A 24,147-nucleotide genomic window follows, 5' to 3' on the forward strand; every position below is an offset into this window, starting at 1 on the left:
AATACAAAAATTAACATTTGGCAAAATTAGCAACTGCCCTTACTAAAAAACTGAGCATTATTGTTTACATCATCCTATTGTCAGCCTGGCATGTTTTTACACATCTATGGTTTTTAATTTAAAGTTGTAGTATATTCAGCTCCAAGAGTGGCATCGGAATGATTTATGCTTAATATTGAAAATGACATATTACTAACTGGGATAATGAATGTTATAGACTCACAAAAAGCAACAACAGAATAAACCAGCATGAATACATTTATACATCAACTGCTTTACTATTTTTGTTTTTAAATGTAACACCAATAATTTAGTGCCACAAAGTGTGAAAGTGTGAGAAACTGAAAATTGCTTGCTTTGAAAGAATATGCATTTGTCCCAAAAATATCCCTGGTTGTATAATTATATCTTATTACAGCAAATCTTAATGACATAATTTGACTAAACGTTAAATGTATATGACAGTTTTTTCCTACTAATATGTTAGCCTCGGCTGAACTGAGGTAGACTGGGCTTGGGCTCATTCAGTGCCTCCAAAGTACTTCAGCTGGCCTTCATTACCAGCTCATGTATGACCAAGACATGTTTACTTTCCCAGGTAATGTTAAACTGGTTGTTCACTCCTTTTAAAGTAACTGCGACTGGCCTATTGTAATACCCACGTGTACGATATGTGTTATTGCATCCCATTACCTGTATTACCATCTGCACTATATTTGTCTTTACATTGTTAGATTATTAAAGGTTTTCTTTTACACAAATTTCAACTTGAAACTTTCAGATGTTGAGAATGAAGACTGTCAGTTATTAAATGAACATACGTTTGAATCTAGAGGCGTGTTAGATTTTTTAGACCGAACTTTTACTCAGCACTGACACACATATTGTGAGTGCTTTTCAGCATCTCAAATATCTCTTCATATTGATCGGCATACCTTAATACTCACTTGATGCACAAAAGAACATTTTTGTAATATTTATACTTAATATTTCATATTTTTATAGCTATAATATTCACTGATGATTATTGGAAATAATAGCATAAAAGTTTAAGTCAAAACTGGAATACTGGTAGGTCCTCTTGAATATACCAAGGGTTGCAAACGTGATTATATAATAATGGGTCATTCATTGAGACTATCAAGCCCATTTTGGATAGGCAGCTGGTCTCTGCTGGCCTGCCTCCATGGCTTCATGTTTGAGGGTGCTGATGGGAGCACAGAAAGCCACAGGTGGCAGTGAACCTGGGAGACCTACATGGCAGCTACAGAAGAGAGTGATGGGAGCTGCCAGAGCAGACAGAAACTAACACTACTGTCAAGCAACCAAAAGTGGACTGGATGCGAGACGTTTGGCAGTCTTGAGACAGATGCACCTGCTTTCAGCCATTACTACAGTAATCCTTCTGTAGGTTCTTATGCATAAACCCAGTGGCTTTTATTTCCTCTACATAGATTTTGCTGACTCTGAGTTTTCTTGGCTTGAACTGTGAGTGTGTGAGTTGGGGCTTAAAAGCAGGTGCACTTCTCTGAAGAGAGAGGCTGCACTGAATTTATAGCATAAGACAAAATAAGAGCTCTGTAGCAAAGGTGAATGCAGATCCTGGTTTGGTTTGTTTTCATAATTGTTGGAAGTGTAAATAATTGTCACGTAAACATGTACTCTTTATACAGTGGGAGAAACTTACTGCTAAGTTTGATACTTACAAAAAAATGAAGTCTCTAATTTTAAGGTAGTTTCATTTTAATCAACAGAGACAGAACATCAAGCAAAAATCCAGAAAAAAACACATTACATAAACTTACAAATAAGTTGATCTGCATATCAATGTGTGGCATAAGTACTCCTGTACACCCCAGCCAGAATTCTGGCTCCCACAGATGTGCCTATGCGATACACAGATCACAATCAATCAATCAATTAATGATCTCCTGATCTCAACTAGTTATGACAATTAAACAATAGGGAACTATTACTATCTAAATTTTTACCTTGCCTTTACCTTGAAATACACCTAAATATCTAGTCAAATCAAAATATAGAGTAAAATGAGTGATTTGATTGTATAATCTCATGTTCTTTAGAAAAGGAGGACATTTAGTCTGCTGTGTTGGAAGTCTTATAAAAAATGGAGCGTACCATAGACTATTAATGACTGTATTTTCATAAAGATTTTACTGAGTCAGCTGTAATTATTTTATGATTCTTTTCTGATTTATTGATAATAATTTTATATGCTTTAACATCCTTACATTGCCGTATAATACAGAGACCTACAAGACATTATGGGTTTAATGAATTTACCTGAGAACTGGATGTGAACAGTTTCAGTTTTCGGTAAATTAAACTATTTCTTAAGTAAATAAGCTTCAAGTATGTATTTTTTTTTTACCAGTTCTATTGTCCCGTTTTTGATTCTTTGTATAAATAATACAGTCTGCACTTCACTCATTTATTATTATTTCACTGCCCAATGTTTCGCATTTAATACACAGTTGTTCCGTGTTTGTTCCATTATGTCAGGTTATGTTAGTTTAGGTGTTTTAGGTGTTAGAATAGCAAAGCTATAACATCATGATCAAAGTGGATAGCTGTGTTATTAAATTACCACTGTGGTAGCAGTGGTAGGATTTCCAGCTGTCTTAATGATTCACAACAAGAGTGAGTAATCACTCCAAATATGTTACGCAAGACAAACAGTGACTAATGATTGGATTTAAATATCAGAATTAGCAATATTTAATTGGAGTTGTACTTTCTTTGTTTTCTTTTTGGTTTTTTTTACTCGCCCCTGCTGAAAGTATTATAATTACAGCTATTTACTACTTTTGTTATTTAAAACAAATGACAAGAATATGAAAACTCATTATCAACTAGTCACACCATCATTTCAGCAGTCCAAACACACACACTGACGCATCTGCACATATGTCATGTACTCATTTGCTATTATCAGTTCATCAGTACATCCCAGGATATTTACATCCATGCCGTCAGCTCTATTGGATGCACTCTCATGTAGCTCATATGCAATCAATTATTTAAAATCTCTTTTGTTAATTGCAGTTACACTACTTTTAATCACAGGAGAGGGTTTGGGAGGAGTTTTGTGACCCGTTATCCTGTATTCATCTTATCTTTAGTTTTATCTGTGATGTGCTGATGTGCCATCACTACTTGTGCATTGTAAAAGGCAGAAGTTGCTCTGCCGCTGATCATTTTCTTCCTGAGTTCAAATTGTTTAGCCAAGTTATTGTTAGAGCGCAAGTGATGATTTGCAAGGGCCGTGTTCCTTAATGGTTCTTTTCATGGTCGGTGTGTCACATCTTGAAGGCCTGGCTTTATTTGAGCCATTATAGTTTGTGCAATCTCCACATAATAAACTCTCATGTTAATCCCTCTCAACCCTTTTCACACCCGAGTGTGAATCGTACTTCACTTCCAGTTCTCCTCTTTCTTTTTCATCTCTTTTGTTGCTGCCCGCTGTGAACTGATGGTATAGCCTCTCCGTTTGGTTCCACTCATGTCCTTCTGTCCCTCCTCCAATTGGTCCCATGAGTTCCCAGAGGTGACAGGCAACAAATGAAGGCACTCATTCTTACGTCAGCAAGAGCAAAGCCATGAATTTTTAATCTGCTCTGACACTATTCTGTCTCTCTCGGTCTGTGTCTCACTGTCTGTCTCTCGGGTTTTTTTTATTTCTTTATTTTTTGTTGTTTTCATCAACATCCTGTCCACTGGCCACAGTTTGATTTACACCCAGCTGAGAGGCATTACACCTGGGACCTCAAAGCTCAAGTTCTCTCCCTGCCCCTGCGCTTGTGCGTTGCTGTGTGCTTTTGCGTGTGCAAACCAGAGACACCTCTACGATGTAGTCGTGCTTCAGGGGTTCGCAGTTTGTGTCATATGTGTGGGGGTGGGGTGGATAGGAGGGGGTCAGTTATTCACTGACCTTCAGCCTTTAGCAAAAGGCTCTTTTGCTCTCACACACTTATTGTCCACTGCATGAAACTAATAGCGCTATTACTGAAGTCCTCTGGTTGTCACCTGACAACAGTCTCATGTGCGCACAGATCAATGGGTTCATCAATAAGACACTTAGTGGATATTTAGCATCGTTGGCTGAGAAAATGAGAAGAAGTAGGCGCATCTGCTTTTGCAATGGTTCTATATAAATGTAAACAGCAACAACAACACAATGTTTCACAAATATCCTAAAGTTACTGTAGCGGCGATTTAACACATATCTGACAAACACAATCAGAATAAAAACAGCAATCTCATTTGTGTTTATCATTACACAATTCTATTTTTAGCCTCGTCCATGCTCTGGGCAACTAGTCATTTATTTATAATGTTGATCACTTAACCAGATTTATAAATGCAATAACATGCCCCTTGTTCACACATGTGTGGGGACACATAATGGGAGTCATTACTCTCCTGCTCAGTGCTACATTCTAATAGGGCATTAGTATGCTCTTAGTGGCACTTTTGGTCGTGAACACTCTCTCCTTCAGAGCAAAATAACTGCTGCTGGGTCTGTTCTTGAGTCCGTCCCTTTTCTCCCGCCGTTATGTCACATCACCTCTTTGGCTTGCTGATCTCTTTGTTGCTCCCTCTCTCCTTCCCTCCCTTATGTTTTCTCTTCTTGTGCTTGAAGATGGTGAATTAGCTCCAGCCTTCAACAGGGATCCTCCTGTAATGAAGCCTTTGTGTTTGTACTGTGAGCCGGCACCGTTTCGAAATTGAATTGGATGTTCTCTCCTCGCTCTGTTCCTCTTACCTTCCTGCTCCCAACATGGTTCGGGCTTTCTCCATTATCTCCCGCAATGCTTGTCACAATGCTCCACATTGTGTGCCTCAATATGCAGGCATGTTTTTTGAACGCATGCAAACGCTCCCAGGCACACGTCCAAGTCCCATCACCTGGTTTCATATTATGCTGCTCACACAAGCACACTTATATACACACATACAGCAGGAGCATTGCACAGTGTGAATTGTAAAAGTTATAAAGTATATCCAGTTAGACATGTGCATAATTCTTACTGTACTTTTGTGGTAAAAGGGAGCGCTTGTTTAAGTTCACTGATGTCGCAGTTGACACTTAGCTTTTTTTCACAATTTAGCTAGAACTTGGAACAAGTCACAACTTGGCAAGAATGTGGAGGAGGGAGTTTGGAGGGATCATTGTAGGAGATTGATAAAGAAATAACATGTGAAGAAAGATGTTTTAATATTCAGCTACAGACAATATAGTGAACGCATCTTATCCCTGTCCTCAAAGCACGCAGTTTTTAGAAAATATCATGGTAATAAATGAGATAAATGTACCTCACTTCTTACAAACATTTAAAAGATTGAGATCATGAAGTGAGTGAGTAAAGTAAGTTTATTCTGTACTCCCAGTCTGGCCGCACCCATCTTTTAACTCAACCTTCATTTTATCTCATGTTCATAGATGAGTGGTGGGCCATCTTGCAGTAAATAGCTCCATGAGTACCGGTCCAAAGTAAATGAAACTAAATGTGCAAACCCTTTATTTGACTGTGAATATGGCTGTGAATTGTTGTCACTTTAGATTCAAAGTTACTCTTTGACATTGACACTTTATGCGAGGCTTATAGAAGAAGGCTGTAAGCATGACATTTTATGCTCGCTTTGCAAAAATATGATGTTGAACGGAAAAGTCCTGCTGCAAAAGATGCACAGGCAGCATCAGAAGATTGGTGTCCAGTATATAAGTGATTGAAGAGGCCAGGAAATCCATCAAGTGTGTTTTTTTTTGTGGTCAAAAAAGTAAAAAACTCTAAATGTACTCTGGAAATAGCAGTCAGGCATTTGAACAAAACTTCATCATCTGTTTTTTTTAATTATGTTCGGTTTTGTTTAAAGTCTGTGTCACCTAATTAAATAAATAAATACATAAATAATAAATAAAAATGAAAATGTCTGTTAAAGTAAACATAACTCCACATTAACTCCTCTGGTTAAAGTTCTTGGCATTGGTACCAACTTTATTTCATACACACAGATATTACTGTAGTTATATTACTATAGTTACTTGGTAGCAGTGTTGGGACTAACGCGTTATTAAGTAACGCGTTACAGTAACTACGTTATTATTGTGGTAACGAGCACGGTAACTAGTTATTATGCCAAAACCAGGAACGCGTTACTCGTTACTGGGATTTAGATAGGCTCGTTATTCGTTACTTCGTGTGGTGGCTATCGCGGAGCTTCCACAGATTCAGTAACATTAGCAAGTGGTGGAGGCCAGCAGGTGGATGAGGGAAAGGGGAGGCAGGAGGAGAGACCCGAAGCGGCCGCCTCCGAGAGTGTCAGGTGAACTGAACTTCAGGTAAGAAGTTATAACCTGCAGTCCATCTGGGTCAGATATAAACCAAGTTTAGGTGGAGTTTATTTTCGTTATTCTGACTTTTTCCATACTGCGTGCTAGCTAGCATGATGGAGATTCTATACAGCTGGGTGGGTGCTATGAAGTTAATGATGTTGAACTTTATTTTGTTCATATGGTTAATTATTAGAGTTGCCAACCGTCCCGTAAAAAACAGAATCTTCTCGTATTCAGAGAAAATATTACGGGTTTCTTATTGAGGTGAAAAGGAACATTTTGTCCCGGACTTCAGCTACAATGAAAAAGACACAAAGCTGGAGTTATTCTGTTTTTACGCTGTCAGCTGCCTCTTCTTTTCTCCCTCTCCTGTTTCTACTTCAATCTTGAAACTGATCAGTGATCAGCTGATTGGCTTTTCTCTCTTGTTTATTTATCGCCCACTTTGCGCCCGAAAGAGGAAACCAGCGGATGTCGCGCTAAACAACAGCAGCACGTTTAAGCTTGATCAGCTGTTGTTAGAATTTATTTAATATTAATTTCTAGTATCAGCTGATGTTTGCTGGAGCCACAGCTGCAAAAAAGCTGCTGGTCATGATATGGTTTGTATATCTGGTGAGAGGGAAACATGAAGATGAAACCAGGAGATGTCCTTACTGAATCATCAGAGCTGAACAGGTGATGGAGAAACAGGTTTACCTTTTAGGTGACATGAATGAGTTGAAGGGAAGTTATGTTTCTGAGAGATAAATAACACCAGGATCCTTTTCTAAGCAGCTGACAGCTGGTAACTGTGCAGGGGCGGGTCTAGCAAAGTGTTGCCAGGGGCCCAGGTAGGGCATTAAAAGGGAAAGGGGGGCACAAGGAAATACTTTTCTTTCTTATTCTCATTTAAAATGTCTAGCTTTTAAAAAAAATAATTATCTGAGTCTTACAACAAACAATTGATAGATTGATACATATATACCATCAGAACAGTGTACATCACTGTCACAACAGTGTTTGTTTTCATTCAAAGTCTTTATGATTTTTCCTATAATGGAAATTCCCCGGGATGATTTTTTTTTTGTCCCAGTCCAGCCCTGTATGCAGCTCATCTGCAGTCTGGTGTTACCTACATCTTCCTATTCAGAAGGCAGAATTTCCGAGTTCTGAGTACAATCGAAAGCACCACGACTGCAGTTTTTGTGTTGGATGTAAAAAGCAGTCTAGAATCATGCAGCGGTCAACGACGGTCCAGGTGCGGGATTTCTCTCGTGGAAATGTGCACATTATTTTTTTCCTTTCTATTCGTAGGTGGCACAGTGCACTTGTGGCAATAAGCAAGCTAGAAGACTGGCAAAGTTATGGAAGCAACACATTAACAAGAGAATTCTGAGTAAAACCAAAGTTACTTTCCCTAGTAACTAGTTACTCTGAAAGTAACGAGTACCTTGAAGTAACTGAGTTACTTTTGATAGAAGTAACTAGTAATGTAACTAAGTTACTAATTTAAAGTAACTTACCCAACACTGCTTGGTAGTAGATACACCCTCACTCATGAAGGCGTACATTGTTTTTGTTTTGTTCTGCTTTCCTGTTTCCACTGTTTTCATGTAATGAAATGTCTTATGTAAATAAAATTGCCATTGTCATGTGTGGCTCTGCTCTGTAAATTTATGCTCAGAAGACTTTGCCTACTTTTAATTGCCTAAAATGAAATATTATGATAACTCTAAGTCGAAACATTATTTCACTGGCTGAAAACAATTACGTTTTTAAACCTTGTTTACAGTTTCTTATTTCTTCGCATTTTAAATGATCATTAACTGTATTTTTAATAACATTTCAATTAGTTTCCATGGAAACTTCACAGCTAAATTACAAAACGCATGACAATGTAAATGTAATGACAAAACACAAAGCATTCTACCCTTCCTACATATAGCGCATCATCATTACTTTATGCATCCAGCCAAACCCTCTTACTAAATTTAATTTCATGTTTGGCACAACAGAAGATTTCTGAGACACTGACTGCTCTGACTGAGCTCAACTCTGTAGTCGATGCACTGAAAGATGAACTAATATAAGGAGAAGCTTAATGTTAAATGAATGCAGGTAAACACATTCATTACCAATGCACTGTGCATAACAACCACTGGTATGCCAGCAATCAATAGGCTTGTATATTAACTTCATCTTAGAACAACACCATTTGAAATGACTGAACAAACTCACCTGAGACAACATTCACACCTCCTCCTAGATGGACAGATTTTACAAGGTCACCGTCAGTGCATATGGGTACTCGCTTTTGTATTGATCATTGTCCTTTAGCTTTTCCACTTGGTTTCGGCAATAAATTGCGAGGCACTGAGAGGTTTCAATTGGCCTTAGAGGCAGCCGGTGTAATATTATTTTATAGCAGGGGTCATAAATTATCCTGTCTGTAATATCCCCACTGAGGCTGTTGGTAGGATGATGCAGTTTGTCTTGCAAGTTCAGGTCGGATGCTCAAAAATTTCACTCTCCACTGTGCGAGCTTTTGTTCAGAGGGGGGGAGTGAGCATTAGCTTACATAATCAAATCCCCACTTTGTCCCCTACTGCAAAAAATACAGAAATCAGTGATTTTTAAAATAAAAAACCCGCCCTGTGTTTTCTCATCTCTTCCTTCCGAGCATACTTCTTCTCAGAGACTTGCAAATAGTGTACGTGCATTATCTGTACCCTTTTTTTAACAGCTTCCCATGCATGTCCGTGTATGTTCACACACACAAAGCTGTATGTCACCTTATATCTTTTCATACCAAATTCTTGGCACATTTTTTTTTGTCCTGAGTCACAAAGCGACATGGCATGCCTGTGCATGTTCCCGCGCTTTCACATTTAGAGCTGAACTAAAGGAGAACTGAATCAGTGTTTTCAGAGCAGTGTCACTTCTGTTTTTCATCAGTTATTCTTGGTGGTTTCCTTCATAGCTCCTCAAAAGACAAGAAAAAAGAAGTGGGTAGAGGCAGAACTGATACTGAACTAGCACACTTGAACTGGACTACGTACTGCTTGGTGAGGTGTCTTTGTAGCACACATCTTTTTAACTATATTACCCAGATCAATATCCCAAGTGTAGTGAGTGAATTGAGAGGCCAGTAATGAGCTCAGCGAGCCTACAAGGCCTGTGAAATTAAACACATTGCTCACCTGCTGCAGATATTGGTGAGCCTTGACTCATAGTTATCATATCGGCGCACCGAGATCAGTGGAGCTCTTTTAGTTGGAATGTTGAGTAAGATGTCGTGGCTCTGGTTTATTACCTCTGCCTGTCCCCAGGTCTCTACTGTGCATGTGTTTCATTCTTCTGATTTGTGTGCAGCATCACTGATGCAGTAGCTTGGATACTGAAAAGTTTCATGTACAAATCTGCAGCTGTGGTTGTTCGAATTTTAGAGTTTGTCTTAAAAAGGTCTTGAAGTCAACAAATAAGAAGGTGACGTCAAACAGGTTCTTTTAAATAAGCTGCTGTGAATTTTATATCGTTTTTATAATAGCCAAAGTCAACCTACAGTGATTTATCTCGACAAAAGGATTACGCTTTAGAGCTTCATTATAACCTCACCTTTGTCCGTGTGAATAACACAGCGATGTATCGCAGAGCCTCTTTGTTTTAATTGTGGTTACATAACAGTACTTTGTTATATCAAAGGCTTCTATGCACAGCTCTATTCACCTCCTTTTCACCTGAAAACGTCCTCAGTTAGACAGCTGGCTTATGGGTACACGGAAACTGAAGGAGGTCGGGAGGTTGGCGTCTTAAAATATAGGGCAGACTTCCTAATAAGGTGCAAATATCAGGCCTGTGGCACGAGAGAAGCAAATTGCTTTTTGACAGTATATTTAAGATGGTAATCGACTGTCATTTAACACAGCCAATTCTCTCTGAATTGCCACGTGTGCCTGAGAGTTCCCACCCCTCCCTCTCTGCCTCTATCTCACTTTTACTATCAGCTGTCCCTCTCATTTCTTCTGTCCTTTACATCCATAATTCAGTGATGAGAACTGAACCCCACACCCCTGCTAACCTACCCCACCCACCACCCAAACCCTGTCTAATAAATGAAATTCAGTGTTATTAGATTTTAGCTTATATTATAGCTTAGATATAGATAATTAATTTCCTCGTCTACTCTCACATACCCACATTTTACAATTGCTGATTCTTATTGCTACAGATGAGAGCATATACCTGTTCAGCTGCTGCTGATATACTTCTTGTCACTGGCTACTCAAGAATCTGAAATGGCCTCTAATTGTGCCAGTTGTTGCCGTGCAGGAAAGATGAGGTTGCAGTCGTACACAGTTGATAATGTTTCTCTTTATTGTTGGTGCAATTTTCTAGAGGCAATGTTAGAAGCATAATGATGCTGATGTTACAAATGATGCTGTTGAAGTGCAATCGCACTTTTAGCTTTATATATGCACAAGTAAAAGTCAAAATTTTTATTAAACTTTTATTTAATGGATTGCATTTATATAGCGCTTTTCTAGGCACCCAAAGCGCTTTACAATTCCACTATTCATTCACTCTCACATCCACACACTTAGTTCGTTTTTGGAAATAAACTTGTCATATGGCCAAAAAACGCAAGGTGTGCAAATTCATGGCCCACATTTATCTGTTAATCATAACTAGAGCTCTGCTGCTTACATAAGCTGAACTTTTAGCTGTAGCTATAGGAACAGAATAGTGCTTTTGCTGTTTGCCATTTTTAAGGATAAAAACAGAACATATGCACAATGTCCACTCATTTACCATTTAAATGTTTCTAATCCTGTCAGGTGAACACTTTCAGTTCCCCCATTCCCAAACAAACTTGCTGGATCTTTTTTCTTTCTAAAATTGTTCCCCCTCATCTGAAGAGAAGGAAGGCGCAAATGAAAGTGTGTGTGCAAAGAGATCAGAGTTGAATAATGATAAGTAAGCAGGCATTTGCAGAAATGCTGGCTGGTTGTAAAGTGAGTTCTCTGTTCATTCTCTTTCTCCCCCTTTCACCCTCTCAAGCCTTTCTTTGGTGTGCCTTCCAACCCACTCTGTCTTGCTGTGTCCCAACTCATGCCACCACCACCATCCCCATCCGTCTCTCTCTCTCTGTCTCCAGATAAGGCCAGTAGAGCTGCAGGCTGCTGGGCTGGTTAATTGGAACAGTAGAGTCTTGAGGCCTGGCCAGCGAGCCTTGTGCTTCCCACCAAAACATCTCCAGGCACCAAGACAACCACACACATGCTTCAGGATACACACACACACTCATGCACACAAAGTCATCCGCTCAGATTCTCTCAAACCCCCCAGCAAACATTTTACACTTCACGAATGCAAAGCAGCTTAGATCTTGTGAACAGGTAGGATTCAGTATTTTACTCAAAGAAACTAAAAGAGGAACAGTGTACTTACAAATATAACAACCTGTACATTGTAAAATGGTTTAAATAGCCTGAGCTACCTTTGTTTGTTTGTAAGAACATATCCATGCATTTAGCACCAATTAGTGATCTGAAATTCACTTGTGCGCCATATGAACAGATGCCGTAATTTCCCCTTTTGGAAATCTAAGAGAAAAACATAATTGTTACCCTCTTTATTTAGTGTAACCCACAGTACTGTCCACATCTTAAGTCTGCATGCTCTTACACTTCTTGAAATGTTAGAAATAGGTGGAACCGAATTGATATTGGTGATGTGTTGGTTGTGACCAAAGTAGGGAGGGTTAAGCATAACGAGGAGGTCAGTGTCAAAGTAGGGAGGAAAAAACAGGACAGGTGATTTCCTTCTTTCAGTTCCTTTAATGAATGCTTGCTTATTTTTTGGAGAGCTTTGCATTGCAAAAGAACAATGTCAAACTATTGCCAGTGGAGGCTTTTCACAAGTCACAAGCAAATTGTCTTTTTTCCGCAAAGAATCGTTCAAACTCAGAGACGGTTCGGAGGACCACATGCCTTTTGATGTTTTGATATTTTAAAATAAGTGATTATGAGTTAATAAATGAATTGACTAAAAACACTACATGAGAGCAATAATGAATATGAGACTAATATTGATACTATAGTGTGATTATCAGTACATAAACTCTGAAACAGCATAATTGCAGGCTTAGAGTCTGCTGTGCTATTTATTGCTTTATGCTCAGTGTCTTTCTCTCTCCCTTTAATGGAGGGGTTTTTTTTTTTGGCTCGATTGATTGATTGGCTTGATTTTTCATCTCACAGAGGGCATTTTATCTTTTACCTGATATGCGATCAGCAAGAATAGCTTCAATAACCTCTCCTACACAGTACTCCCTTTAAAAAGCTTTCATATTTGACATTGGTGATTACTGAGTCACCTAATGAAAAGACTGCATGGAATAAAAGATGGTGCCGAATTTACAGACTTATCTCTAAGTAAAGGTCGATATTTTCTATTTGCTGATATATATTGGCATTCAGAGTTGATGATAAATTTTAAAAAAAAGAAGAAGAAAGTTAAGAGAATCATTGATGTTATTACTGTTCATGTTGCACAGTTTGTTGCACTCTCCAACTTCCTTGTTGACAACATGTGCTTGGGACACCATAAACGTTACAACCAGTTGATCTAAGCCGAGTAAGGCAGAGGGTAAATTACTAATCCACAAGTTGTTTGAACAATAAAACAAGATTATTTTGAAACTACATTGTCATATTATCTTACTCATAAATAGCTATCCATCCATCTACTTCCGCTTATTTAGTTCAGGGTCTCGGGGGGACTGGAACCTATCCTAGTTACTGAAAGGCGAGAGGTGCAAACTAGACAAACTGCCACATTGTTGCAGAATCAACAAAGGGCCACTTTAGAATCACCAATTACTCTAAGCCCGCTAACAGCATGTCTTTTGAGTGTGGGAAGAAGCCTGAGTATGATGCAGAGAATATGAAAGCTCTACACAGAAAAGTCCTGGAGGGATTGATTTGAGCCCAGGGCCATCTTACTATGAGGCAACAGTGCTAACCACAGCACCACCATGCTTCCCATCATAATTAAGTACACAAAACAAATTTCAGGGAAATCTGTGTATGTTTTATCTGTCTGGAAGAAAAGAAAAAGCTGAATTATTGGATTTTTGAATCCACACTGTCAGTATCAGTTTTAAGAATCCTTTATTGGTTGGGCACTTATCTTTCTATTTCTAGTATGATGTTATGTTGCACATGTGTGTATGTTTCACAATGCCCAGTCAAAATGTAAAGATTCGTGACCACAGGAAGAATAACTGCTACACTGCTAATCTGGATCTTAATAAACCAAACTAAACCCTCTATAGCTGCCTTCTCTTTTCAACCTTACAACATTTTAGTTTGCAGAGCAAATGCATCTCTTGTCCATGATTCAGCCTGTCAAAGTGTCACAGTAAAAGGAGCAACAAGGAGTCCCACTAAAGTCATTATGAATCTGGCTGTTACAGAACTAACAGCTAGGCTAAAGCCCTTGATCTCTTTCATTAGCATCTTCTTATCAAGGCTAAACGCAGTTAGCACTAACAGCCAGAGCTAGTCACTAGTGGCTTAAAGCTGACGAGACTGATCAAAGTCAGTAGCCTGATGTTGAATAAAGAGCTACACACCTCTGTTAGTTCACACCACTCACGTGACTGAAAGGGGTCTGTTCAGCATGTGCTATACAGATTCCATTAGTTTTTCTTTATTAAGCAATCATTTTGTTCTAACTTTTGTCACCAAGGTCACCAAAGGGGTTTTATATCAAAACACAGAGTATGTACGATACAATGACAATCTGATTGATGTCTGGCTAGCTCTAGTTCAATTTACAGCTTCCTTAGAAATGTCTCACTCAATGTATCAAATGAAATACAGCCCTGCCTTTTCTCCATCTCTCTTCTTTCTCCTTTAATTTTTTTAAATGACTTGATGCCAGCCATCTCTGCCTATGATTCTCTTTGCTGTTCCTTCTCATACTAAATCCTCGTGTTCCCACTTGACCAGGAATATTAAAAGTGGCTCAGCGTGCCTCTCTGGTTAATTAGAGCACAGCAGTGGCAGCAACAGCTTCATGCTGACGGATGGTACACTGCTGAGCTCCTCACAGGCCAGGATTAATGGCTCCTGCCTGACTACGATATGCCGTGTGTGTATTTGCTTATATGTAGAAGCTGTGTGTGTGATGCATAGTGCACATGAATAGTATGAATAGTGAGTGTTTTACTTTACATGATTTTATTATATACATTTTTCTTAAGCTTTAGCTATAGAAAAAAATCCACAGCACTGAACTCTGTGCAGGAGGAGGAAGTTGATAGCCTGGCACAGTCCCACACAACAGGTGTAATCTGGAGAGCAGGGAATCTGCAGACGTGGAGCCAAGACGTAGCTCAGTGGGAGATGAATTAAACAAGAAAACTCACATTTGCACGCGCACACAGCAAAACTGATTTTACCCTGACAAAACAACTACATTTATTTACATAAATACATATTTAAAGCTATTTTGATCCATCACACAGTTTTAGATACTGTACAATTAAAGCCCAGATAAAATAGGACTGTAACAAAAGGAATTCATTCTTGAGGAAAGTATTATTATTATTATTATATTTTTTTATATACTATATACTTTACAGAGTGCTCCTTGCATTTCGTCCTATGGCAGCTGGGATAGATTCCAGCTGTCCCCACTATCCTGAATTGGATAAGCTGAAGTGGATGGGTGACTATACTATACTGTACTATACTTTAGTTAAATGGTATAGTTTTACCTTACTGGGTGTATGTGGCATTTAAGCCCCTTGACTAGAATAGGGTGGCATTCACTAAACCGGCGTCTGATAATGTCTAAAGTGAAACATTGTAGTAGAAGATGAAATTAAACAATGCTTTCACTGGGAGGTTGATCGTGTAGTTAAGTCATTTTTTCCATTAGAAAATTCTGTTCAAGGCACTATTATTATAACTAGAAAGAATGGATCCTTCACTTTTGCATCAACACTTAAAATGCATATTAATCAGGTCTACTGTTTTTGCCTGACTGCCGTTGGTGATTGTAAATAGGAAATTCAGCTGTAAATTAATTTTTCACCACACTGTAGCAATCCATAGTCGGAAGGGAAAGCAATGTCTAAAAGCAACCAGGTTAGGAAACCAAACTAAGCGGCTTGTTCTATTGATCTCTCTCTGCTCTGTCTCAGTGCTGTGGTATCTGTATCACAGCATGGCACCTACACGGGGATATTGTGACTTGAGTGACTGATGTCTCCCTCTCGGGCTCTCACATGCTGTCTTTCTTTCTCACTCTCTCTTACTCTCTCTCATTCTTCCAGTTATTGTATACATTTTGGCCAATTAATCAACAGCCACATTTCTATGCTGTGCTGAGACTTGTTTGCCTTAATAAGTTGTGGTTATGGTTTGTGTTCTTTCGCCATTCAGTTTGATTTAGTACTCCAGCCGGAGACATGAGTATAGACATTTAAATAAAGAAAATGGAACTGGCTTGGTTTTCTGTTGTTGGTAGCTATCAAACCTTTGACTACCTTTGTAAATGTCCCAGGTGGTGGGAGCGTCACCACCTGTGGCCTCAGCAGAATGCCCAGCACTGCCCCCTTAAGCTCACTGCACCACCCCTCCCCTGCAGCTGAGCCAGGGACCACACCTCCACCACAAACCTCTACTGTAGTGTGATTTAAGCCAGACACCCTTAGCAGTGCTGAGGTAGAATTTTTGTCAAGATAGTAGAAACATTCCCATGGGTTAATCTGCGAGGAAACGGGTCAGTGCTGGCTTACATGACCGTGTAGTCGTTCTGGGAGTTGTAGAGGTTCTACTTTTTGTACAAATTAAGTAAGATCAGGCTGTATGAGACTTGGTACAGACTGTGTTTTAAGTCTAGTATATTGCTGTAGCTTAGTTTGGATTTTTTAGCCAGGGGGATATCAAGCAAGCATTCTATTAAAACAATAGTAAACCATATTTTTTTAACTGGAGGCTGATTTTGTCTTTGTTAAAACAATGGGTTTAAGTGCCATGGAGAGAGCCACTGAGGAGTATTTGAAAAGAAACAGATGAAGGTCCCGAAATTAGTAGATTACACACACTTCAGCGTAACACTGCACAGTCACATAGGGACAGTAGCTTTGCTAAATCAGCTGCATGTGCAACCTGAATCAATCACAAGCGCATGGTACAATTCTCTGAGCTCTAGTTACCTCTTGAGACTTGCTGTGTTTCCTCAGTGTCCTTGGGATTTAACAGTACAGTCAGGCAAGCCAGCTAAGATCATATAATAAGCAAAAAGAGAAAGCGTAGAGGATATGTTGGGCTATCAGCGTGGTAACCTTCATAAACGCAGCAGTAAGAAATGCAAGGAATGTTTGGTAGAAACTCTCCAACAAGACAGAAAAATCTCTTGGCCAGGAAATGTTTTTGTGCTATGTACCCATAATGGTGCACGAATGTAAACTCTCAAACTTTCAATCTATTTAATGTTCCATTGTACATGTCATTGTATAAAATGTACATATAATGCATAAATCAATTAATATACATGCTTGCACATAAGATTGTTTCTACTTCTAATAAAGTGATTATTGTGTAGTGAACATACTTATGTGTATATTCTTGCAAAAGAGAAAAGAATGTATTGAAATACTGATACAGAGCGCCGTCTCGGAGACGTTTATTTTGGTGAGACCAAAATAAACCAGCCTCAATTTATCACTCCTAGAGGGATGGTGTGCCTGCCACATACTTGTAGACATTTTGTCTCACTGTGCTTTGCATTTAACAACATCTAGACTTACAGTTAGCCATGTGTTTGGTGTCTTATGTATACATATGAGATTTGTGAAAAGCTGCAATCATAAAGCATTACGTATATCTTTAGCTTTCCTTTTCTGTCAGAAACTCATTGACATGTAAAGAAGCTCTGCACTCGACACTCGACATTTTGGGCATAAATTTAAAAAGGTAGATAATAGAAAAAATAACCAAATATGACTGATATCAGAATTATGTTTTGCATGCATAACCTAGTAATGCATTGTGCTTTTTCACATATGTGATGCAATGTCCCACCCTTCCAGCGACACTTTGTAACACCCATGTTACAAATATAACCTCACAAAAGCCATCTAAAGGCAGCATTCATTTGTCGTGTTATCAGTGTGTCGTCTTCCAAACAAAAATGGTCCCGTCTTTACTTGTTTTCCTCCCTCTGCTGTATCATACAGCTCTCTTTTCCCTCTAGTCTCCCTAATCTTTTTCCACTGATGTTAAGCTTTGACCTTTGGAGATCATGGTTGTAGTGTAGCAGCTCTCCCTTTCTCTGTATTTCACTCACTCTTCTTCGCTCCTCCTCATGTATGCCAATATCATCTCTGTTGTCACTTTGAAGCGAGGCAGGATAGCACAAGGGAGCACGAGCAGGGGTGAGCCTAGCTTTAATTGCAGACTGCATGAGATTGAAATTAAATCTCACTTAAGAATTAATGGCTAGGGATTAGGTCAAGCCCCAGGGTCAAGACCAGCTATTCAGATAGCTATTGACTCTCCAGCACTCCGATCTGAATTGCATTTGATTTAATGATGTGTGTGTTTGCATATGCATATCCGTAAAGTGTGTGTGCACCACTATGGGGGGCTGTGATTTATCAAATATTACCTCATTCTGTTGAAAACCTTATGTTGCGTGTGTGTTGCGTGTGGATGGCAACTTTCTTTACTGGATATCAAAGAATCAAGCAGATGAAATAAGACATTTCTTTTATTCAGGGTCTTTTGGGATGTATGGAGCCACACAATTGCTAAACTTACTTAGATGGCTGTAGGCAAACTTTTTTGAAGTGTCAGCTTTGAACTGAATAAAAGTGTAGGGATTATTAAATATAGAATATGGTGTGCAAAACTGTAGGCAAAGCAAAAAATGAAATACCATATCAAATATCTATTAAGGCTATCAGGCTAATTGCTTACCAACTAATTTGAAATGTAAAGGGTTTGCATGTAACTGACGGCTCTGTCTTTTTGTTCTTCTTGTTTCTCCCAGATTGCCAGCACCCATCACAGTCATGGATCCCATACCTGCGTAAATCTTTGTGTTCTGTGAGTTTAAGGAGAAGAATGGCATTAAACTGAAAATGATGAGCACATCAAATGCTCAAGCAGACACCAGCAGGCTCTGATACCCGTCTACTATAAAGCTCCCTTCCTCTTTTGCTCATTTTCTTCTACTTGCTCTCCTCCTGAAGAAAGATCACAATCTTCCCCCCACCCCACCCCCAAGCTTTTGGCAGCAGCTCAAATTTCCTGGAAATTGCTCCGAGATCTGGATTTGAGAGAGGAACATTCTATTTTTGGTCCAGGATAGACAAAGAGGCTTTTGAAGAAACAACTGTGTTGAAATTATCATATTCCCCCTCTTTTATTCTCCCCCTATTCCTCAGTCCCAGAGGCACCAACTGATGGAGAGACGAAGGAGAGAATCAGGATAAGGAGAAGAATTAACACTAGAGAGAGGAGAAAAAAGTGCTTATTGGTCAGGCAAATTGTAGTAGAGCACCTGTGAGGATTGCTTACCCATTGACTTTTATAACCGAATTCAGTACTATATGATACTTCTTGTTTATATTCCTGTTTATATTACAGTCTTTTTTCCTCAGTGAAGAGAGAGCTGTTGCTCATTAGACCTACAGCATTAAGAAAGAAGGGGGACACATCAGAACTTTGAGCATGACAAGGGGGTTAAGAATCCTGTATTTGCCCGTGTGGCCTCTGGCCCTCTTCAGCCTGCTCACTACAGTGAATATGTTGGAATTCAGTGGGGCGCCTGGCCAGTGGGCACGTTATGGGCGCTGGGAAGCTGGATCAGTGGGTGAGCTGAGCTTCAGTCTCAAGACCAACATCAGTAAAGCCTTGGTACTCTACCTGGACGATGGCGGTAATTGCGACTTCTTGGAGCTGTTGATTGCTGGTGGGCGCCTCCAGTTGCGCTTTGCCATCCACTGTGCAGAGCCAGCCACCGTACACATGGAGATACGGGTGAATGACGACCGCTGGCACATGGTCTTGCTTACCCGCAACTTCCGTGAGACCATGCTAATGGTAGATGGGGAAACAAAAGTGGCAGAGGTCAAGTCAAAGAGGAGGGAAATGGCTGTGGTCAGTGACCTGTTTGTAGGTGGGATACCACCTGACGTGCGACTGTCTGCACTGACATCCAGCACAGTGAAGTATGAACCACTCTTCCAGGGCTTGATCTCCAATCTGAAGGTGGGAGAGATGCCTCCTACTTTGCTCAATAGCCAGGGTATTCAGAGCGACCTGGAGTACCTCTGCACCAAACAGAACCCGTGCTTCAATGGAGGGTTTTGTTCTATTCAGTATGGAGAAGTTCACTGTGACTGCACCCACACTCGCTTCAAAGGAAAGTACTGCAAGGAAGGTAAGGCACCATCATAACTCTTATATTTGTCTTTGTTTTATAATTGCAGTGCAAAATCTGCGGTTAGTTCAAGTCAGAGTCTTGCAGAGAGGTCTGGGACCTCATTTCACTGTTTAGGCTGTCGAAAGTCTCTTCTAACAATGTTTGATGAAGGAGGTGCTGATGCAGTGAGGGCTCAAAAGAAGGAGGGTGTGGAACTTTGTGAATAGACTACTTAAAGTGTGCATGATCTTTCAGTGTTCTCTCATCCAGTATTTTAAGAACCTCATTTAAAGATTGAACTGCTGAAGAAGATCACTCTTTTTAGGGATTATGTGAGTCATACAAGAGTTGAAGACATGGCACAGGTGCTGCTTTGATTTCAGCAGGGACTTATTCAGAAACAATATTTAACATCAAAGCTGCTGAATATTTCACGTTTAAGATCACACATTGAAGGTCTGCTATTTCAGCTGGCTTTCTTCTCGTCTGTTTTTTAGTGAATTTACTTCTTTCTTTCTTTCTTTCTTTCTTTCTTTCTTTCTTTCTTTCTTTCTTTCTTTCTTCCCAAGCCTGTTGTCTCTGCTGCTCTTGCTTTCATTTGCTCTTGGGATACGCTCATATGCTGTCAACTCATGTCAAATTCAGTTCTGTTTTAAACCTCTGGCTCCCTCCTTCACTGACACATCCCATTTCCATATCTATGTTTTTTCTTCTCCTTCACATTCTTCCATGTCTTTTTCTCAGCATCCAGTAGCATATCTTTCATTCACCTCCTACCACCTCTTCTCAAGTCTATCTGGACTTTCCACCTCTCGTCACCCCTCTCCCCTCCATGTCTCTCTCGAATTTGCTCCCTTACTCAACTTATCTCTCTTTCACCTTTACCCGCTGTCAGCACTTCCTACTCCTGACATCCCTCCCCCTTCACTTATCTCTGCCCTATTTCTTTCATCCTGTCTGCATCTCTACACCTTGCTTGGGAATTCTCTCACTCTCTATGCAGCCATCAGAACTTATTTTGTATCTTGATCACCTGTAATGCAGGATGAGTGGTCTTCACTACCGTTATCACTATGGTCTATTATTGCTTCGTAACCTTTAAAATAATCAATTGACTTAGTAGCTTCTACCTGGTCCTGCATGATGAAATCACTCGTAATTACAGCATGTTGAAAAGGTCGATAACTGTTTTGCCAAAAGTTATGTGACAGTTGTTTGATGCTTTAGACTTTTGTGGCGCTCGCAGATAAGCTTTGACGGTGCTGAAAAAGGAAATCAACCCAAACAAAATGTTTTACTGGAGTCCAGCTTTTGATAGATCTGAAGTAATAAGAATAAAATTAGCATGTTAGATCAAAGCTTTTGATTTATTTTGATGTAGGGTTAGTGTAAGTTTGGAGCGGTCTCAGATAGCTTAAAAAGCTCTACTGTGCTGCTTTTGTTCTCTGCAAAAAGCCGAACAGAAGCCTTTAATTAATGCAGATGAGCTTTTGCTCTTTAGTGACCCTATAGCACAGCAAATGATGTCACTGCTGGACAGCCGTATAAGTCGGTCTGTCTCTTCCTTCCAGTCTCCCTCTCATATTTCACAGTTCCTTCAATTCTTCAAGACTTTTCTCGCTTTCTGTTTCTGTGGCCTGTGTCAGATTGCTGTTTGGTTGCAGCAAGTAGATACTGCTGCCTTGCTCTTAACTAAATTGAGAGCAGAATACCAATGCAGTGCTACAGTGACTGCAGGAAGCATTTGTCCTTTTGAAATGGAGAGAGTAAGATAGAGGGAGAGAATAGAGATTGAGGTAAGGAGGAGAGAATCAGAACAAGGAATTTGTGGAGAGAGCGATTGCAGTCGTGAGAAATGGAGAAGAGCGCAAGAATGAGGAGCGTAACATGAAGATTTTCATTTGCTCAGGCTTAATTTATTTCCAGAGATGTTCTTTGGTTTGAGGACCGTAAATTGGGTCATTATGGCTGACTGCCAGTGCAGCGGTGTATTTACTCCTTTCATCTAACACGTGGGTGGGAATGTAAAGGTCTTTCACTCTCACTTTCAGTCAGTTTTAAGGCCCTTTAGATGTCTGCACTAACAAATCCATGTCTCACTGTGTTAGCTCAGTGGTGAAGGGGCCGTGTCAAGGGAAAGATTTTTTTTCCTTTTTTTTCTTGATATTTTAGGGAGCTGCTGTCTGCTCTCCTTAGAGAGGATGAATGTATCAATCCGTGGGAAATTTTTTAATGATAAGACATGGCACTTGCAATACAGTTATTGGTCTAGTTGATCTGTGATGTGCTTTTTGATTATCCTCAGAACATAAAATAACCAGCACAAGATGCCAGCAATGATTCTGCACAATATTAAAACATGTAATATTGCGATCTACATTATTTAAGACAGTTAGTTCATTTCTGTTTTGTGTTGGCTGCAAAGAAAACAAAGATAACATTATGGGTGAGGTTTTCCGTTACTGTTTGTCACATAGATATCTGACAAGCAAACCGTTTTAATTACGAAGCTGTTTGTGTTGTTGTAGACCATCTTAACTGTTAAACCTTTTCTCTAAGAATTGCTTCAGCTCTATCGCTATAGTTGTATTAAAGGTTGGGCAGGTTTAGTTCTGCAAAGTATGGTATTTGACAGACCACTAAATTTGGTAAAAGGAATAGAAACTAATTCTGAACTAAAAGAAATATGTTCCTTCACCTGAGACAAAAACAATCAGAAAAATTAGATGAACGCGGCCGATGATTGCGATGTGTCCAGCATTGCCCAGGGGCAGATCATCTCTCATCTATCAGCTATGTAATGCCATGCCATTGACAAGTCAACAAGTCAACACAAGCCAGCTACTCTCCAACCTGTGTTGAAGCTGAAAAGTGCAACTCAAACTGGAGACTGCCTTTAAATAAAAGTTGCACTTTTTGAAACATGTTGGCTGCAGCACTGATGTAGAACTTAAAAGGCAAGGCAAGGCAAGTTTATTTGTATAGCACAATTCAACAACAAGGTGATTCAAAGTGCAAAGTGTGCATGCAAAGTGTGCCATGTTTCCTTTTGTGGTTTGCATTGCACTTTTTCAAGTTGTACTGCCAGCTGGCTAGAAGTAAGGGAGTACTTGTAGGCAAACATGAAAAACCTAAGCTAGTTATAGCAATCTGCTAGCAATTGCAGTAATCACTTTTTTTTCACTGATTTTGCCTAGCAAGAGCCAGCAACCTCCAAGAACCACTGCCAGCCAGCAGGTGAATACACATTTTTCCCCAGCAACTGGTGATTGTATCCAGTACAGAGAAGAACTCTTGACCAGTGTCAGAAAGCTCAATGACTGCAATGATATGCAGTGTCATATCTTGTCAAATATTTTGCAAAAATTGATATTTGAATATTCAGTGTTAACACTTTGACACCCTGTAATAATGCAGTGTGAACAAATAAGTGAAAACATTTATTATCCAGGTCTAATTCACTGCGAAAATATTCGTGCCCAGACTTTTGAATCCTTTGATGAATGTTGGTTTAAAGTTCAATCTGTAAAATCTGAAAATGAGATGTGACAGCTGAGGTTTTGTAATCCAGGAAGGTTGTGCCATTTCAATTCCCTTAAGCACAGTATGTTTTATGTTATTCCTCTGCTTTGTAGAGTCTGTATCTCCTGTTGCATTGATTTGAATACCAGTGATCTAACACAGCTCTTAGCTGCCTTCATCTACGTCTGGCACTTTAGTATTTTCACTAATTTGCATCAAAATTGTTCAGGTTAAGGTTGATCAGACAGAATGAGGGATGAAGGTGGACATCATAAAAAAACAGCCTCATTTTTTTTTTTTATTGACTTGATGTCAAAGCAAAAATTCACATTTTGCCTCAAAAATGGCTTACTAAATGCTAAATACTAAGGACTGGGCTAACAAACACGCTGAAACATTTCTGTGCTGTATTTGCAGTACATAAAGGACAGAAATATACTGCACTTCCTATAATTGTATTTTATAATTTACCATTGGGGTTGTAATTAAACTGGTTTTAGAATCTGTGCTGACCTTGGCTTTGTTCGTGTGTTGACCTTCAAATGGCGTTGTAGGGCAAAAAAGCTGAGCTCACAGTAATGAGAGGTTAAATTACTTTGTGAAAATGATTGTTGTTCCATTAATTTACACAGCACAATCTGAAGAGTTTTCAGGTTACCCTGAGACTGGATTTGCTCTTAACTTGAAAGGTGTTTGACATAGAGTGAAAATTGCTAGCTAACTTGACAGACTTAAGCTGTTAGAACTTATAAATCATAGGTGTCAAACTCTGGCCCGCGGGCCAAATTTGGCCCGCAGCCTAATTACATTTGGCCCGCGAAGCCATACCAAATTACTAT

The 24,147-nt window shown here is 39.5% G+C and overlaps 1 protein-coding gene across 1 annotated transcript in view; it reads left to right on the forward strand.

Annotated features, from left to right (window-relative positions):
• Window positions 1-24,147, forward strand: part of LOC102215665 (neurexin-2-like) — a 337,295-nt gene that overhangs the window by 51,055 nt on the left and 262,093 nt on the right. Inside the window, exon 2 of the mRNA XM_013913079.1 lies at window positions 18,410-19,804. Coding sequence (XP_013768533.1) covers window positions 19,093-19,804 — 712 coding nt within the window. The 5' untranslated portion in view covers window positions 18,410-19,092. The remainder of the gene's footprint in view (window positions 1-18,409; window positions 19,805-24,147) is intronic.

The sequence above is a fragment of the Pundamilia nyererei genome, unplaced genomic scaffold (assembly GCF_000239375.1).
Source record: "Pundamilia nyererei isolate P.nyererei 1_Seehausen unplaced genomic scaffold, PunNye1.0 scaffold00114, whole genome shotgun sequence".
Classification (NCBI taxonomy): domain Eukaryota; kingdom Metazoa; phylum Chordata; class Actinopteri; order Cichliformes; family Cichlidae; genus Pundamilia; species Pundamilia nyererei.